The following is an 18,878-nucleotide window of genomic DNA, read 5'->3' on the forward strand; positions in this document are numbered from 1 at the left end:
CTGTGAAGAGTGCCCCTTAGAGACAGTGCTGTATGCATGGTCATTTGTCAAGCCTTGACAGGCATACTGCCAGAAACGGTGTTCAGTACTTTGCATGATTCTTTCATTTCAGCGTCACAACAACCCTAACAAGTAGTGGGATTATTGAGGTCCTTAAAGTGGATCCTGTTGGTACCCATCCCTTTCTCATCTGGTGCACCCAGGCCCCAGCTATGGTGCGAGTTGCTGCTAACAGGTCATAGCTTCCCATTCTCTTGAAAATCGCCCTCAGCCCAAAGGAAGACCCTCACCAGGAGGGGTCTCAATTTGCAAAAGACTGGCTTTCTTGCCTCCAGTGTGAGACCCGAGACCACACCATTGCTCCACTCCTTCCCCTTCTCTGTCTTCTGCACTCCCTTCCTCCCCTGAACCCCTCTCAGTAAATCACATACACCCAAATCCCCCCTCTCGGGCTCTGTTTCTAGGGAAGCCAAACTTTCAAAAAAAAAAAAAAATTATAAGTGAAGAAATTGGGTCTTTGAGAAATCTGGTGATGGAATCACAAAAGTTAGCAAGTGCCAGAGCCAGCCTGGAATCCAGATTCGTTTGACATCCAAGCTCTGCTCGGAAGCTCCAGTTGGCTGGGAGCAAACAAGTATTGCCCGAGAAGCAGGTTGCTACTCCTCTTTACGTCTGTGTTTGCAGTCCTTCCACGTCTGTTAGCTCTTACACTCATTTGTTGCAGAAGTGGAAGCCCAGACCATCGACGAGCTAAAGCAGCAGAAATCGTTTGTGAAACTTCAAAAGAAACACTACAAAGAAATGAAAGACCTGGTTAAAAGACACCACAGGAAAACCACTGACCTTATCAAGGAGCACACTACAAAATATAATGAAATTCAGAATGATTACTTGAGGAGGAGGGCAGCTTTGGAGAAGACAGCCAAAAAGGACAGTAAGAAAAAGTAAGCTGAATGGGTATTTCTGGTGTGTTGTCTAGTGGGAAGGAAAAGAGTCCTTTACATGGGTTTTTATGTCTTACACCACATTTTGGATCCAGGGCAAGAAGGAAGGCCACCTCAGCTCAGTCTTGCTTGTGGACTACATTTCTTTAGTTGCCTGCCTCCTAAGAATAGATATGCAGGAGGTCCTACCCTTGAGTTCAGGCCTGTGGGCCCAATACCAGGTGGCCGACTTCCCCTATTATAGCTGTCAACCTGGTAAGTCTGCAAGCTTGCCGTGTTCTAGAACCTAGTTGAAGAGGCGACTTGTTACAGAAAGAGCTGCCTTTGCTGAAACCTACAAAGGCTTGTACAGGTAACCCTTGTGTTTGGGCCTAGGGATCCCCACAGCCCCATGTACCCAGACTGGACAGGGAGAAGGATCTCTCTCACATGCATTCAACCAACATTTACTGAGTGCCTGCTGTGTGCCCTGGGGACACAGCAGTGACCATGATGCAGTTATCAGCCATAAGTAGCTAGCATGGCGAAGCGGGGAACTACGTGATCATGCAGGTCACCTGCCATTGAGCCGAGCCAGATACGCTCTATTCCATCCTTCCTTTCACCTCCTTACGGAACAATCTTACCTTGATGCCAGGTTAGAGAGAGATGTAAGAGGCAATTTCAGATCCATATTGTGACATACGATTGAATACGTGCTTAACTTAAAGGCGCCATCAAAACCCCGTACTTGGGTTTTAAAAAGCAACAGCGTCACCATTTCTTAGAACTAGAATAGTCTTAGAAGCCATCCAGGTGAACTGCTGCCACTTCCTCAAGGAGGAAGCCAAAAGCTAAAGACATTTACACAATTATGCAATTGCAGTTACACAGTTACACAAATGGTTCAGGCAAAGCTTGGCCTAAAACTTCTAGATTTCTGTTGCAGTGATGGATACATATGTGGTCGTTTGTTTATTCGTGTATTTGTTTACTTAGAGTATGGAAGTAACTCTTCATAGAAGACATATGTAAAAATCCTACGAAATTACAAAAAGGGAAGCAACACACATGCACAGTCTGAGTGGCTGCCGGTTATCCAGAACCGTGGTCCAGTGTGGCAGTCACTAGCCACATGTGGCTTTTGAGCCCCTGAGAAGTGTCTCATGGAAGTTGAAATGAGCTGTAAGTCTAAAATACATACCAAATTTCAAAAACTGCATTTAAAAAAGAATATAAAATAGCCCAGATTTTTATATTGACATATTGATTTTACTTTAATTACATGTTGAAATGATAATATTTTAGGTGTACTAGGCCCTATAAAATGTGTTATTAAAATTAATTTCACTTATTTCTTTTTACTTTTCAAGTTAGCCACTAAAAATTTTAAATCACATACGTGGAAAAAAATCAAATACATGGCCCATGTTATATTTCTACTGGACAGTATCTACTGCTTAATGTGATTTCTGTCCTTGAACACTGAATTTTAGCTCTTAGCTTCTGAGAAAAGGGAATATGGGTTAGACAATTCTCCTTATCTGATTAAAGCAAACTTGCTTGTTTTTCTAAGAGAGACAAACATTTTCCTGGTATTAAATTACAGAAGAATTCATCTCATGGATCTTACACAGGCAATAGTAGACAACAGGGGATAATGTCTTCAACCCTGTTTTTACACAAGATGCAGAAACACTGTTCCCTTGGTTATTTTTTTATACTTTTCTTCAAAAAATAGACAAAAATCCCTAAGCAGGTTGTATCGAAAGATACATCAAGAGAAACCTCTCTTTAAGAGGCAAAGCACTGAGGTCCGATTATGTCCGTCTCTCTCCCATCACCTTTGATACACATTAAAATCCTGAAAATACTTCAGAGTAATAAATGGAAACATTGTCCATTAGATTAGCTTCTTATTAAAATATCCACTGTCTCAACTGAGCTTTCCGCATCATGGAAAGAGCAGATCATTTAAAGGTAGTTTCTGTCCAGACACGGGCACGCAGTGTTTGTGTTGTTTTTAACAACACAGACTTTGCCTTGCTCTAGATGTCTGTCCTGGGATGAGCTGCTCTGGGCTCCCCCATACTGTGTCCTTGCACGGATTGTCTCACTGAACCTCAGTTTCCTCAAATGCAAACTGGAGATGGTCATACCTACGTGTTGGGTTGCTGTGAACACCGAAAGTGGAGAGTGCCTGGTAAACGTTGCGTGGTCAGTAACTATTGACCTGTGGCCTCTGCTGTGGTGCTTGTGGCTGATTGAAGAAATGGCTTCATGTTCTGGCTACACTGACTTCCTACTACAAAAGGCAATAAACGTATCTCCTGTTCATGCCAAGATGGAGGTCACTTCACCAATGCTACTTATTGTGATATTGGCAAATAAACTTGTATTCGTGCCGGGATGGAGGGCCACCTCAAAGCTGCCATGCCATTCTGATGTATCAGGTGCCATAAGCCTTGTAGAGGGTTCATTCTCATTTAGTATGGCACATAAAAATGCAAAGAGAAACTTCTGAGGGAATTCTGCAGCCCTTATTTGCCACAGTGGGATCCTAACACCAACTTCAACCAATTGCCTCTCCTGAGGTACCATCAATGCTGGCCTGAGTCAAAGTGAAAGCAACAGGAATTAGGGCCAGCTGATTCAAGAAACTTCCACTTGATCCACCTGGCCACAAGTGAAAAATATGGAGACAGAATCTGATGTGCTAGATATCTTAGGTGGTTTAGTTTTCCTTCTGCAGAAGTTTCCATATGAATGAAGAAAACAGACCTGCTCTTAATACCCCATTCCCAATACCGTCTCCTTTTCTGTGTGTCCTCAAAAAAGTAAGAGCACAAAATTTGAAGGACTCACACCATATGTTTGAGCACGATAAGTTAGTGAGAATTGCTTTGATTTATTTTAACATTACTCCTAAACTTCTCAATATCTGTATAATTCTCTGACTATGAATAACTCGAAGACAGTCACCCTGCACAGAGTAAGCACTCAATAAATATTTTTCAATGAACTCATGCATCTCCTTTCTCTTGTAACCTAAGCATTTGGAGGAAAGTGCCATTTTTGGTAGAGCTATCCATGAAGTTGGTATATCCCCCAAAGAAATGTATTTAATAATGTATCTTTGCTATTAAAAGATGCCAAGAAACAAAACATGTCAGCTGGGGGGGGGGGTTGCCAGCAGGAGGGGTCTGCACATGCTTTTTGTTTTCTATCCGTATCACCTGGATGCAAAATTCAGCACCTCTTCAACTCCCCTGACAGAATCCAACCAATATCAAGTGTACTAAAGTCGTTATAGGACATAAATAGCTGAGAATTACATTATACATGTCTTGTTAAAAAAAATAAAAGATAAAAGCCTTAAAAGATCCTAGGGTGGGGGGATTATCTTTCTCTCCACCACTACCACAGGGTCCTCAGCCTCCTGGCTTTCCTTCTCTGTCCCTACATGAAACCTTAAAAATGTCATCCCCTCTCTGTGCTTGGAGACCCTCCGTTGCTAGGCTTGTCCTTGGGTATCAGCCTCTATCTCAAGTGGTTTATTAAAACATTTATTTCCCAACACAGCATTCTATCTAGGAGGGGCTGTGGTGTACAACCTTTCCTCCACCTTGTTATGACCCGCACGTTTTGTGAGTCAAGCTCTGTGTCTCTGCAGATCAGATCCTAGCAGTCCTGACCATGGTTCGTCAACGATTGAGCAAGATCTTGCTGCCCTAGATGCCGAAATGACCCAAAAGTTAATAGACTTGAAGGACAAACAACAGCAGCAGCTGCTTAATCTTCGACAAGAGCAGTATTACAGTGAAAAATACCAGAAGCGAGAGCATATTAAACTGGTAAGCCCAAGAAACGCAATTGTGTTTGTATAGCTGGAACCCTCTTTTCTATGGAAAACTCTTGATACTCTTGGATAACTTTAAAGAGAGACAGTGGGGGCTCCTGGGTAGTTCAGTCGATTGGGCGGCTGGCTGCCTTTGGCTCAGGTCATGATCCTGGAGTCCTGGGATTGAGGCATGCATTGGGCTCCCTGCTCAGTGGGGAGTCTGCTTCTTCCTCTACCCCTGCCACCACCACCCCCAACTCGTGTTCTCTCTTTCTCTCCCCCTCGCTCACTCTCTCTCAAATAAATAAACACAATAAATACAATCTTAAAAAAAGAAATAGAGACAGAGGCAGATCTGGCTGGCACCTTCCTCTGGCTTCCTTAGCCAATGATCTTACCTTGATGCCAGGGTATAGAGAGAGGTAAGATGCATTTCTCAGATCCATATTGTGACGCGATTTAATGCGTGCTTAACCTAAAAGCACAATCAAAACCCAGTACTTGGGCTTTAAAAAGCAACGAAATAATTTCTTAAAACTTGAAATTGCTTAAGGGCACCTAGTGTCCACCACACTAATATTTTATAAGCTCCACTATTCCAGCATCTTCACCGAGCTCCTCTCTGGTACCTGATGATGCTAAGTTTTATTGTTTTTATTTTCACTGACTTATTTTGGGGTTATCATAGTTTTGGGGGGAAGAATCTTTGGACTCCTACAAGGAATTTAAAAAATGCTTATTTCAGTTCAAGAAAGTTAAGAACATGCTACAAATAAATGTTTACTATTTTTGGTGTCACCGGGTCTCGCAGACAGTAAACAATACAGTCCACTCTCCTACATTTAGGAGAGTGTCTACATGGCCAGTATGGGATGTTGTCTACCCAAGTGCTGAGGCCCCCTGAGACTAACGCCATAGTCTCTCTTAGTGATCAGTTTCGTCCTGCAAAAGGTTTTCTCACAGGTTGTGACATTCTCTTCCCTGTTGTTGATGCCTTGACATGTAGCAGGGTCATGATAAATATTTGGTGACAGATTAAATGAATCAAATGATAAAGTAGACTTGAAAACAAGCGTGTGCCCCAAACAAAACAAATGAGTAAACTAATAGAAATTAAAGTCATGTAGCCGGAGTTTGTATGTGTTTGAATGAGCTGTCTGTTTCTTTGCTGAGGGCCTGTCCATCTAAGAGGATTCTGAAGCTGTTTCTGCTTTGGAGATGGTTGGATGGTTTAGCCATTGGTGGATGGGTTAGCCATCACTGCAAACTAGGTGATTCAGTGTCATGCTGTTGACCTAGCCCTAGCTGCCCAATGATAATATGCAAACGAGTAGGTCAAAATCATGTGAGGAGCTTATCAAGCATCAGATTCCACTTGGCTGGTTATTCTCAACTTCAACATGTATCAGAATCACTTGGAAGGCCTGTTAACACACAGATTGTTGGTCCTTGCTCCACATTTCCAATTCATCAGGCCTCTTGTAGGGTTGGTGATTCTGATGCTTGAGGTCCCAGGACCACACTTTGAGGACCGCTGCCTGATTCCTAAATGTTAAGGCTCTAGGATTTATTTTTAACAAGCTCCACCTGATTTGGGGGAAGCTGCCTTGTCTGTGAACCACTGAAATAGATCTGAGCCCTGAAGGAATGGTTGGGCAGGGGTCAGGTTCAGTGTAAGAAAGGGATTGCCTGACAGGCCAGAGAAAGTCAAAGTAAATCTTGGTGAGAAATAATGGCTTTGCGACCTTGCTGAACCACAGTTGTCTGATTTTCTCCAGTACCTCCTCCCTAGAACTCTAGAAAATAACAACTAGAAAGTGAGGAAGTTGGGATTTGAACCTTGGTCCTCTGATTGTAGAGGTCCTGCTTTCGAACCGTTGTGCAAATACCCCTGGTAATTCAGATTTCAAGCCAAGCTTATCATAACAACCTCGTATCTACTCACGCAGGGTAAGCACAGCCAACTCCTTCATTACAATGACTAGGATACTGTACTGTCTCTCTCTCCCTCTTCAACAGCTTTATTATATAGGCCATGGAATTCACTCTTTGAAAGTGTATAGTTCAGTGGTCTTTCGTATATTCGTGGATATGTGCAACCATCAGTGCAATTTTAGAAAATTTTTACCCCCTCAAAAATAACCCTCATTATGCATTCATTAAACAAATACTTATTAGAGACCTACTCAGCAAATATTTTCAAATCGGAGAGGATAAAAATGACAACAGCCCCAGACTTTATGGAGATCACATTCCAGATGAGGGGGTCAGACCATGAACAAAATAAGTTGGTAAGGGGCACCTGGGTGGCTCAGTCAGTTAAACATCTGCCTTTGACTCAGGTCGTGATCTCGGGGTCCTGGGATGGAGCTCCGAGTTGGGCTCCCTGTTCAGCAGGGAGTCTGTTTCTCCCTCTCCTTCTGCCCCCTCCTCCCATCACTCCTTCTCTTTCTCTTTCTCTCTCAAATAAAGTTTTTAAAAAGTTGGTAAAATATGTAGTATGTCAGGTGGTCCTAAGGGTTAGGAGAAAAATCAATGAGAAATGGGGAAATAGGGAGTGGGGATGGAGGGAAAGTTGAGGAACATGCTTTGAAATTTTAAGTCACGTAACCAGGGAAGGACTCCCTGAGAGGCAGCCGTCTGACTTACCAATGAAGGACTGACCTCTACAAACACATGGGGCAGGATTTTGCTCAGCAGAAGGATTAGCAAATGCAAAGACCCTGGGTCAGGGATGGGGCTCTCTGTTGGGGGACCAGCAGGCTGGCTCTGTCTGAGGCTCTCAGAGATGGGACTTCCGGGCCTGGGGACGGATCTCTTAGAGTTGTAGGCCTCTGTGTTTCATTCCGAGTGAAGTTGATGCTGCTGGAAGGATTTGCATGGAGGAGCAACATGACCTGAAGTAACCTTTACAAGGATCACTCTTCTAGTACATGGTGAAGAGTAGGGCCCCCAAAAAGGGCCATCCCAAAGAAGAGTTCAGGTGAATGGTGGACCAAGGGGTTAGAAGTCCTGGGGTTCTCTGGCAGGTGACTGTGTTAGACAAACAGGGTGACTATTACTTGGAGGACTAGGCAATCCACCCATAATCATCTGGAGTTGCCGCAGAGTTCCAGCCTCTGGCAAGATTCCAGTCCCCAAGGAAAGAGATGCGGCAATTCAGCATAAGAGGAAAACTCAATAGCCGTAGAGTCCCAAACCAAGAATTCAGAGTGTGGATGAAAACAGGCCCAGACATGCCAGAAGGGCCTTTTGGGGAGCAGGGGACTATACGAATGGGTGCAGAAATCACAGGGAAGAGGTGCACAAGCTCAACGTCACAGGAGGAACACAGTGTGAGGTACCACATTGAATCCCACCGGAGGAGGCCACACAGAGGGGCTTAGCAGATTTTCTCCCAGAGGAGAAGGTTGGCTGGGAACTAGGGAGGACCAAACTGAGCTTCTAAGTGGAAAAATCCCCCCTGCAGGGACACTGGAGCAGGAGAGATAGTGGGACTCCTCCTCAGGGTGGCAATCCCACAGCAGGTGCTTCTACTCGCTTCTCCCTAAGAAGGAATGAGTGTGTCCATACTAAAAGCTTTGGGGCACCTGGGTGGCTCAGTCGGTTAAGCATCGGCCTTCGGTTCAGGTCATGATCCCAGGGTCCCGGGATGGAGTCCGCATTGGGCTCCTTGCTCAGCGGGGCTGGTGGGGTGGGGTGGGGGGGTTCTGCTTCTCCCTCTCCCTCTCTCTTTCCCCCCTGCTCGTGCTCTCTCACTTGCTCACTCTCTCAAATGAATAAATAAAATCTTAAAAACAAAGAGAAGCTTTGAAGAGTTTCTCAGAAAAACATACATACAAGTCCAAGCCGGTCTGGCCCTTTCAGGCCAAATATACTCAAAATACTCACCCCGTCACCTTTGTGATTGTGGATTTGGGTTTCAGATAAAGTCCTGATGTCTTTGAACACAGTTGTATTCTTTTGCTAAGAAGGCGAAGGCCCAAACACCAGGATTTAGAACCACACAGCTTGTTTTATGGCCATTTGGAGGCATCCACAATTTCTACTACATGCCCTTAGCTGGCATGTATCAGAACTTCCCATCACTCCATTTGTAACAACCAGAAATTGTTCTGCCAGGAAATCTTTTGACCGAGAGCACCCAGCAGTATCAGTTCTATCTTTGCTGTGGGTCCGAGTTATGAACAGGCCTCTCAGGCTAAATTAGACAAACGGAAGTGTAATTAAAAAGCAAGTAGGCCCCAGGTAAAAAGGAGTATTTGGGTGATGAGGAAAATTAAACAAGATATTTCATCTTCCAAAATTGCTTTGGGAATTAAATACAGATGTGTTTAGGTTAAGGTCTATACATTTCAAATGCTGGCACCCACACTTCAAGGATCAAGAAAGGAAACATTACACCAATAAACTCCCTGCCAAACGTTCAATATTTGCGGGGCGCCTGGCTGGATCAGTTGGTAGAGCATGTGACTCTTGATCTCGGGATTATAAATTCGAGCGCCACATTGGGTACAGAGATTAATCAAAAATAAAATCCTTAAAAAACAACTTAATATTTGCAAAACACTGGAGATGAAGATGAAGATGTGGTTACCACACACGCTCAGGGAACAAGTATCACAAAGTTATAAAAGCATATGATAAATGAAATAATAAAGGTATCAGCAAATTGATATGAAAACCCAGATGTGGAAGCAATTTATGGAACTCTCTAAATTGATAAATACCCACAGAATATTTTTGAGGTAATTGTTCGTAGGAGGTATAAAATGTACACGAAGCTTCATAGACATTGTAGCTTCAAAGACGTTTTTGTACCTGGCTAAAGACGAAGCTTGACCCTTCAAACTCTGCATCCAAATAGCTCTGCAGCCTGGTTATTCAAGTGTGGGTCCCAAATCACCAGGGAGCCTGTCAGACAGGCAGTCTCCTGCCCCATCCCAGACCGGCCAGATCACAATTTGCATTTTAATAGGAGTCCCAGGTGACTTGTTACACATTCAAGTTAAAGAAGCACAATTTGAGAGCCATCGATCCTTATCTTTGCTCAAAATGTCTTTTGGAATTAAGGCTAAGGTTCCTTTTAGTTGAAATGGGAAATACAGCATATGCTCCATTATTCACAGCTTGATCTGCAAGCTGGAGGGGTACCTATCCATGCCCAAGGTACAGGCCTGTGGAAAGCACTCCTGTCCTTTCCTGCCTATACTGGCATCAGAAGAAAACAGTTACTTTCAGTTAGAGGTGAGTGAAAATAAAGATGTAAATTCCCCAACTCCATTCAAGCTCTTGCACTCCCTGAAATCTCTCCATAGATATGGTGAGGATCTGTGAACCCCAGTTGGGGACCCCTGGTTCAACGATAGGTTGGGGAATCTACTCTAACTTAATGTGTTTTTCATCAACAACCATAGGTTGACCCTGAGTTTGGTCATACCATTAGGGTTACGTTTTCATTTTAAAAGTGACTTTGGTATGGGGTGCTTGGGTGGCTCAGTCAGTTGATCGTCTGACTCTTGGTTTCTGCTCAGATCATGATCTCGGGGTTGTGAGATCGAGCCCCACGTCGAGCTCTGAACTCAATGGGGAGTTTGCTCAAGATTCTCTCCCCCTCCTTCTGCCCCTCCCCCCACTCACTCCTTTTCTCCCTCTCTCTCTAAAATAAATAAATAAATCTTTAAAAAATAATAAAAATAAAAGTGACTTTGGTAAGTGAGAGAAAAATCTTAGGGTGTCCCTTTGGGAGCTCTTGACGACTGTCAGTAATGAGTCCCAGCATCACATTCAAGCTTAAAAACCTGTAGCCTAGTGAGAGGGGACTCCATGGTGATGTCCCTGGGGGTCACTTCTCAACTGCAGCAGTGCCTCGCCCGACATCTTGTCTTCTCTCTATTTCTTCTTTTTCATGGCTTCAAGAAAAGATTTCCTCTTTTTTTCTCATGGTCACCACACTATCCTCTGCAGAGGCTTGTTTTGCTTTTCTTTGCTCCCTGTTTTCTCCCCTTTCTCATATTTTAAGTCTCCCACTTGTGCCAGTCCCATTCATTCCTCCCTTCCTTCACATCAACCTTCATGGCTGCTGTTGTTCTTATATACCCTCCCACTTACCTCACCAGCAATCATTTCTGGGCCCTAAATCAACATTAGTATCCATCCACCTGAGTTCCCCAAGTCCCTGCCAATCCCAAGGATTGAAAGATGTGTTTCACAGTGAAAGCTCTGGGTGAATCCTGACCAGCTGCTAATGGATGGACCATTGGGATGTGAGTAGTGATGAGTGAGTGAGGGTCTAGAGTCAAAGGTCATTTCTGGCCACTAATCTCCCACTGAATAGCTGTGTGACCACACTGAACTTTCATTTTCTCATCAATCCAGTGGATGTAAGAACAGTCCTCACTTCATAGAAGTGTAAGGAGAAATAATGAGATAATGTTCACAAATCATTGTGTTTAATGAAGCCTTTAAAAAAAAATACATGCATTAACTAGGAAATCCTGACTTCAAATGTAAATGTGTGTCGCAGTTTTTGACTTCCTGCTGCAGCTTGATGGAGCTCATTGCCTTCCTTTTGATGATTTCTATGAGCACCATTTGCTGTTGCAGGCTGTAAAGAAGCCAACCTTGAATTTTCTCCCTTCTGTGGTCAGCCAGCTGAAGTATATGGGCCAGGAGTAATTACAGTTTTAGGAAGTAACTTTACTGAGTTGTGGTAGTATTCTCTGTCTTCCTCCGATATTCTGACTTGAACATAGGATTATTTTTCTTGATAAATAAATGACTTAACTTTCCTAAAAACTTTACGTTCTCCACCAAATAAGAAATGACAAATAAATTAAAAGCTTTAGTAGTGAAATAAAGAATGAAAGAATTGTCCAAATATGTTCTTGTCAATTTTTCTAATCCCCATTGGGTAACCCTAATAGAGGGGATGTTGTTTTTAATATATATATCATATATATACATATATATATACACACATATATATACATATATATATACACACATATATATACATATATATGTAATACATATATATATATATATGTAGAAATTGTCTTTATCTTAAATCCCATTGCTTTAATTATGAACAGAAATGAGTATATTTCCATGTGTGTATTGGCCATTTGTATTCTTTTTTTTTTTTGGACAGGAAGTAGGATTTATTGGTGGGCATGAATAAGAGGAGGGAAGCACCAAGGCTCTCAGGAGTGCAGGGCCCACCATTTGTCCAGGCGGCCATGATTAGGGATGTATTTCACCCCACAGCCATCGCGAATGAGCTGCTTTTCAGCCACATGTCCTCAATTCATTCGTATTAAACTTATTAAAGCCCCACTTCTTGGAAATGTGGCTCTCTTGGTGGTCGGGAAACTTGAATTTGGTCTGAGTAGGGCCTTAATCGCATGCTCCTTGTTTTGGACCTTGGTACTGATGGATATGGTGACTTGGCCAATGTGGACCCTGGTCACCGTGCCCTGGGGCTTTCCAAAGGCACTCTGAATACCTTTGTGGAGCCTAGAATGAGGATAGCACCAGCAGAAATGCTTGTCCATTGGAAAGGGCTGTCTCCAAGGACCCTTAGGGCAACCAATACAAACAATGGGCTGCATACACTACTCTTTGCAACCACTGCACACCAGGCCCCCAGGGGAGAGCATCCTTAGCTTAACTGGCTGCAGATTTTAGTCTTTTTTCTTTTTACAAACTGCCCATTCACATCTATCACCTACTTTTCTGTTGGATTGGCTCCTTTCCTTTTGACCCACAGAGTTCATGTGGTATATTTTGATTTATAATTTTGGGAGGTTGGGCGAGTTAGAGAGTGTGAAATACACTTATATAATCATTCATTCATCAAAAGTCACTGAAGGCCTCTCATAGTCCTCATACTGGTGGGGGAATTTGTGTGGACCAAGCCTAAACATAGTCCCTGCCATCAGGGGCTTACAGTGGTTAAGAGTACAGGTTGTGAAGTCAGACAGATCTGCTAAGAGCATGCCCATCTTTGTCAGGTAGTTTTGTTGCATAACAAACACCTCAAAACTTACTGCCTTAAGATGACAATTTGTTTAGCTCTTGACTCTGTGGGTAGCAATTTGAGCTTGACTAAACTGGATGGCTCCTCTAGTCTTGACTGGGCTCATTCATGTGTCTTGGCTGGAGTCATTCATGTGTCTCTGGTTCAGCGCTCCATCTCCTAGGAGCTCTGCTTTTGGAGCTTGGCTGACTGTCAGCGGAGTCAAGACAGGTGACTGATTTATATCTCTCATCATCCAGCAGGCTACTCTGGGCTTGTTCACGTGGAAGTTGAAAAGGATTCCACTTGAGAGCAAGAGGCAATGGACAAGGTGTTTTGAGAGGTTTTATAAACTTCTTCCTCCTTCTTTGGTCAAAGCATGTCATAAAATTTGCCCAGATTCAAGTGATAGGAAAATAGATTTTACCTCTTATTTAGGGGACCTGCAAGTCACATTACAGGAAGTGGTGGAGAATTAAGGCAATAATCTACACACAGCCCTCATAATTTGGTTGTGAGATGCAATAAAATAATCTAGGGAAACTTAACGTGGTGCCTAGAAAATAGTCAGCATTCTTTACCAAAAGACTGTTTGCACAGGATTTAAACAGAGAAGGCATGACTTCCGTTTTTAGTTGTATAACTTTTGCTGAGTCATTTCACCACTGTGAGTCTGTATCCTCATTTTTAAAACAAAAAGTTGGTACGAGAATGTTTGTAACGTCTCCCTCTGATAGTAAGGCTAGCTTAATTTAATTATAGAATCAGAGATGACCCAACTCTCAGGCCTATTAAAATAATAATGAGGGATTTCAGTTTAAAGCAATAAACTTTTTGGTTTTTCTTTTGTGTGTGTATACGATATATCTTAATGTACTTTTATGTGTTAATTGGTAACTATTTAGGTAACTTTAAGGGAAAAAGTCAGGAAACGGAATCATCCCCAAAGGCAAAGAAAATAATAGTTTTGACTTGTGTCAACTTAAAAAAGCTTAGGGAACAGGAGGGATTATGCTGGAAGGAAAATTTCAAAATAGAACCCACAAGTCTGATCATTTCGTTTGTGCCCTCTGGAATTACAGGACTCATTGCATTCCATTTGACAAGTCAGGGATGCTGAAATGATATATTTTGCATTAAGAAAAAAAAGTAGCTGACACGCTGTGGTATTTATCTTCACAGGCAGCTCTTCCGAGTCTGGATTCCAAAGGGACTGTTGAAATATTAAGCCCATGATTTATTGCCCTATTTTAGTAACAAACCACAGGACAAATCACATATCTTTTAATCAGATCTCCTTTGCTAAGTATTTGAAAACCTCCAGTTTGAACATTATTGCTACTTTCCCACATCTGAGTGGTAACCAATATTTATTTTATTTATTCTGAGTTAAATGGTCTTGACATCTTTTAAAAGTACAAAGATTTACCCTAAAATTGTGGTGGTTTGGTGATTGTTTTTTTATTCAATTTAATCAGATATGATAATCTCAATTAACTTGATGAAATGCAAACATTTTCTCATTGGCCAAACCCAACCATCATTAGCATGCCTTAAGTAGAGCCCCCTTTATCAAATTTCTTGATTTTTTTAAAGTTTGAAGGTATTTCCGGTTGATAGCCTCATAAAAGAATACCAGAACTATCATTCAAGGGAGCACGCTACATTGATTTATTTATATTTCCCAGAAAACTCAAAAGCTGACATTTACCTCAGCATAACTTAAAAGTGAAAAATAATTTTAAATGTTACAGCTTTTATGGGCCAGCTTATTGACATGGACCAGGAATCTTGGTCAGATTTTCATTTTTATTTATTTTTGCTCAGCTAGAAAAAAAATCCCAAGGATCCTTCAACATTTACACTCGAATAAGCTGCTATAAATTCTATGTAGCTATGCAAGTTTAAAAAAATAATTTCATAGGTATGAAAGAATATCTCAGACAATGATGGTTGCCCTTTGAGTCCAAGATTTTGTCCTCCTGAAAAGAAAGGAGAGCTAGTGGAGACTATCAGGTCCACATGGACCGAGCCTGTCTGTTGGCTCACAGCTGGACCCTCAATACTAGTACAGTTCCCAGCACATCATAGGTTCTTAGTTAATATTGGTTGACTGACTGAATGAATAATTCTCAATTCGAATGGCCAAGATAACACCCCAGTATGAATACCCACCTTGCATTTAAAATGTCATTAATTACTTAGTTTAGAAGCATCATAAATTAATTCTTTGTAGAAGAAAAAAAAAAACAAATTGGAGTGAAAATTCAGAGTGGATGCTTTGATGAGCAGAAAAGAAGGTGGTATCTTCTCTAGATATTACTGGAAGGGGGAAGGAAGATGGGTTGTGCCTGAAATGCGAACATTCTATACTTGACTTTTGCTCATTTTCCAAAATTGTCCTTCTTAAGAAGAAACTAAACAGGCCAACTTCTGTCCACATTTTTTTTTAATTCCCTTTGAGTTAGAGTCAAGGAATTATTCTCTTCCATGGAAACCATTCTCTCATCCTCAAACGACTAACCCAAGTGAATTTCAGCATGGAGTTGAAAACAAGCCTGAAATTATATTCCCCCAGGGCTTTTCTTTTTCACTCCTTAAAAGGTTTGGAACATTTAACTAGGAGAGTTGTCAAGAGTGGTAAACAAATAAGCCCAATAACTGAAATGTGTCTATTCCTTTGGGCCAGAGAAAAGAATCATACTAAAAGTTAAAATTAAATGTTGTTTACTGCATTTCAGTTTAACCATGTATTCTCTTGTGTTTTTTTTTTCCCTGTGAATGCTAAACCTTTTCTTCTTTCCTATCTTCAGTGAGTTTTGTGAGTAATGCATGATTGAATAGTTCTTTGAGTAGAGCCTGTCTGCTAATAAATACACCAAAAGTGAGTGCATCCTTATGTTAGTTAAAAACCTCTCCAGTTATTATGTGAAAAATCCTTCTTCTGGGTTCCATTTTCATATCTGATACTCAGAGAGGTTCCTTTTTCTTATTTGGCATTTTCTTTTTCTATTTTTTGTCAGGATTCTCTTGGTTGCAAGTGACGGAAATCCATGTCAAACGAATTTATGTACTAGAAAAACACGCAGGTAGATCACATAAGGAAAGATTGACCATCCATACCATGGAAGGGAAGGGATGGAGAAATGGATGTCAGAAATCATTGGCAGCCCTTTCTATGTCTGTCTGTCTATTTACCTGTGTCTCTCCCCTTTTCTTTCTGTTCCTTTCTCTCTCTCTCAGTCCTTCTCCCTCCCTCCTTTCTTCTCTCTCTCTCTCTCTCTCTCTCTCTCTCCTGCTTTTCAATGTGTATTACCACTATTCTTTTCCAACAGCATACAGGCTTCCCCCTGTCAGAAAATATAGGCACCAGCCCCATCTAAGTTATATTTCTTTATCCAGTAGCAGGTTGGGAAAATCTCGAGGAAAGCCTTATGAGAGTCAAGTGATTGACCAAACTTGCAACCTTAGACTGATCACCTGTGGCTAAAGTCAGGTTATGATTGGTCCAACTTGGATCAATGCCTCCCCTGCGACCAGTTACCTTGGCCAAGGGATGGAGATAAAGAATACAGTAGCTCCCATGGGAATCACATTGTGCACAGAGCCAGTTCTCAAAAAACAGAAGAAGTTTTTCTGGGGAAGTAGTGTTAGGTAAGGAAAACCAGAGGTAAGCCCCAACTCTCTTTTTAGTGTAGGAAAAGGGTAAGTTATTGATGCATATGTATATGTAATCCCATTGCCAGTTTTATGGGAGTCTGACAATGGTGGAATATTATTAACAAAGACATAATATTAATTATTCTACCTCTTGGACCTTAAGTAGAGGAAGAGTAAAAGAAAACAGTAAATATCAAAAGGGAAGAATTACAGCAAGAGTGACAATCTATTGGAAATAGCTGGAAAAGTCGAATGCTACAAGGAGGGGTCTGTAGTATGGAAGAGTGGGGGAGACCAAGGGAAACTGAGCACGATGGAAAGACATTCACTTATCTGCCATATTAAACACACAAAGATGTTCTTTTTAAAACACATATTCTTTATAATTCTGTAGAAACAGTTTTCATCAGTTGTATGCAAAAACCATGTTTTTAAAAGCATACCTGGATTTCATAATAAGGGATTTGTTTCTAAAGAAACAAAACTTAGCTTGTTAAGTACCCAAACTATATAGTTTTGAAAGTATTTCCAATAAGACAGCCCATGGCCTGGACATGATGCTTCATTGTCACCAAGGTCAGGATCAGTGTGGTTTTAAAACTTAAAAGATTTCATTCACTACATTTTCTGAGCACCTATTTTGTATAGAGTCTGGGGTTCCAAAAAAATTATTTAAAAAAGGGAGATTGCAGTGGTGGCATCCTTTTAGGGAACAATAATAAAGAATGTATATGCAAAGGTCAGTATCTGTAGTTGGTATCTTTTGCAAAAGCTAGTAAAGGGCCAAGCCTAGAGTTATCTGGGCAGTCAAAGGGGACTATCACCAAAGGCTGGCTTAGTTAGAAAGAAAAAGGGCATGGACAAGTGGAGACCTTCACTAGTACCCACTCCCTTAGTTAGAGCAGCCCAACATAATTAAACTTCCTGCACTCATGGGAATGTCCTATATTGTGCTGTCTCCCATTCAAATGGAAATATCATCAAGGTGGAAGAATAACATGAGACAAAGTATAGAAGCGGGTGTGCCTGGACAGCTCAGAGAGCAAAATACTGCCTAGGTTATTGGGTATGATGGCTACTAGCCAGGAAAGGAAATTTGGAGCTGGAGCATAACGTATTTGGGGATAGTTAAGGCTTTGGTACAGACAAGAAGGAACAATATTTGGGATGGAGTGGAAGGACTAGGGAGAGACTGAGGGCAGGAAGGGAATTCTCCGAATCCAGACCAGAGTTAGCAAAAATTTGCATCACGATACTGTTAACACAAAACCATGAGATACAGGTAACAGGAGCAGTTCACAAATCTCCAGGACTCCCTAGATGTGGAAAGAACCCAAGAAGGAACTCAAACATAATGTCCACTTTTGAACTAAATGATGATAATTAGTGGGAAAAAACAATGACTTGTCTTCTGAGCAAGACAAATCCTAAACTTGCTTGTAGAAACGTTGAGATGCTGGTGAGTGATCCTCAGGTAGAGTTGGTCAAAGGCAGTAGACGATACTGAAAGGAATTGAAGCCCGTAAAAGAGTTGAAGTGACTGTGGTAATTGGTGGAGATACTATAAATTACGGAAAGAGACCTTTGTGTGAGAGTGGCTGGCAACAGGAGGATAGGATAAAATCATGGTCCCCAGCTGTGTGCAAAGGCACCCTGAGGCACCATGTTGAACTCACAGGGGCATGACGGGATATTTTACATTTTTTAAAGGAAACAGCAACATCTGTTGTACACTGTGCAAAGTACTACTGTTAAGTTTGGACCTAATTGCTTCATGAATAAATAGGGCTGTCCTTTTATTTCTTTTAGCCTAAGGGTACCATGAAAAAATTACTGAGATCCCAAGGACACCGTGAACTAAGAAATGTTGTGAATCTCTGGAATAGTTAAAAGTTAAGTCCTGAGAAATGGCCAATAAGTCTAGTAACAAACAAGTCTTTGTAATCTTAAAGCAAAATCAGGTGAATTCCAGTGGTTGAAGTGGAAGTGTCATGGTGGTGCTGAAGAATATGGGGCCGGGGCATAGAAGCTTTGGAAGCAGCAACTGGTCTTCCATTTCAGGGATAAAAATGAAAGGAAGATCCAACATGGAACACAAGGTCAGGGTTCTTGAAGGGTAAAGGAAACAGAGATGGGTTTTTATGCAAGGGGAATGTGTCCAGGGCAGAAAAAAGTTTGAGAGAAGAAAATGAAATGGTAGATCAGGTCCTGCCACAGGTGGGAGAAGACAGAATGGAAAACAAGGGCAAGAACCTTCCTTTTGGAAGGAAGGGTGAGGAAACCAAGTTAGGGACCTACAAAGTGGTCTAGTAGGACTTGTATGTGTGTTTTTCGTTTCAGCTTTCACAACCACCCCAGGAGGGAAACGTTATCCTTGTGTCAGACGTGAGGGGGCTGAGTTGGGGGTAATGAAGAGAATGTAGATAAAGTGCAA

The 18,878-nt window shown here is 41.8% G+C and overlaps 1 protein-coding gene and 1 pseudogene across 6 annotated transcripts in view; one reads left to right on the top strand and one right to left on the bottom strand.

Moving 5' to 3' along the window:
* PLCB1 (phospholipase C beta 1) overlaps positions 1 to 18,878 on the top strand; it is a 661,927-nt gene that overhangs the window by 554,109 nt on the left and 88,940 nt on the right. For all 6 annotated transcript variants that reach the window (XM_044385688.3, XM_044385692.3, XM_044385690.3 and 3 more), the window contains 2 exons: positions 725 to 944; positions 4,597 to 4,777. In XM_044385688.3, coding sequence (XP_044241623.2) covers positions 725 to 944; positions 4,597 to 4,777 — 401 coding nt within the window. The remainder of the gene's footprint in view (positions 1 to 724; positions 945 to 4,596; positions 4,778 to 18,878) is intronic.
* Positions 12,328 to 12,446, bottom strand: LOC113258854 (small nucleolar RNA SNORA70; annotated as a pseudogene).

This window comes from Ursus arctos, unplaced genomic scaffold (assembly GCF_023065955.2).
Source record: "Ursus arctos isolate Adak ecotype North America unplaced genomic scaffold, UrsArc2.0 scaffold_16, whole genome shotgun sequence".
NCBI lineage: Eukaryota > Metazoa > Chordata > Mammalia > Carnivora > Ursidae > Ursus > Ursus arctos.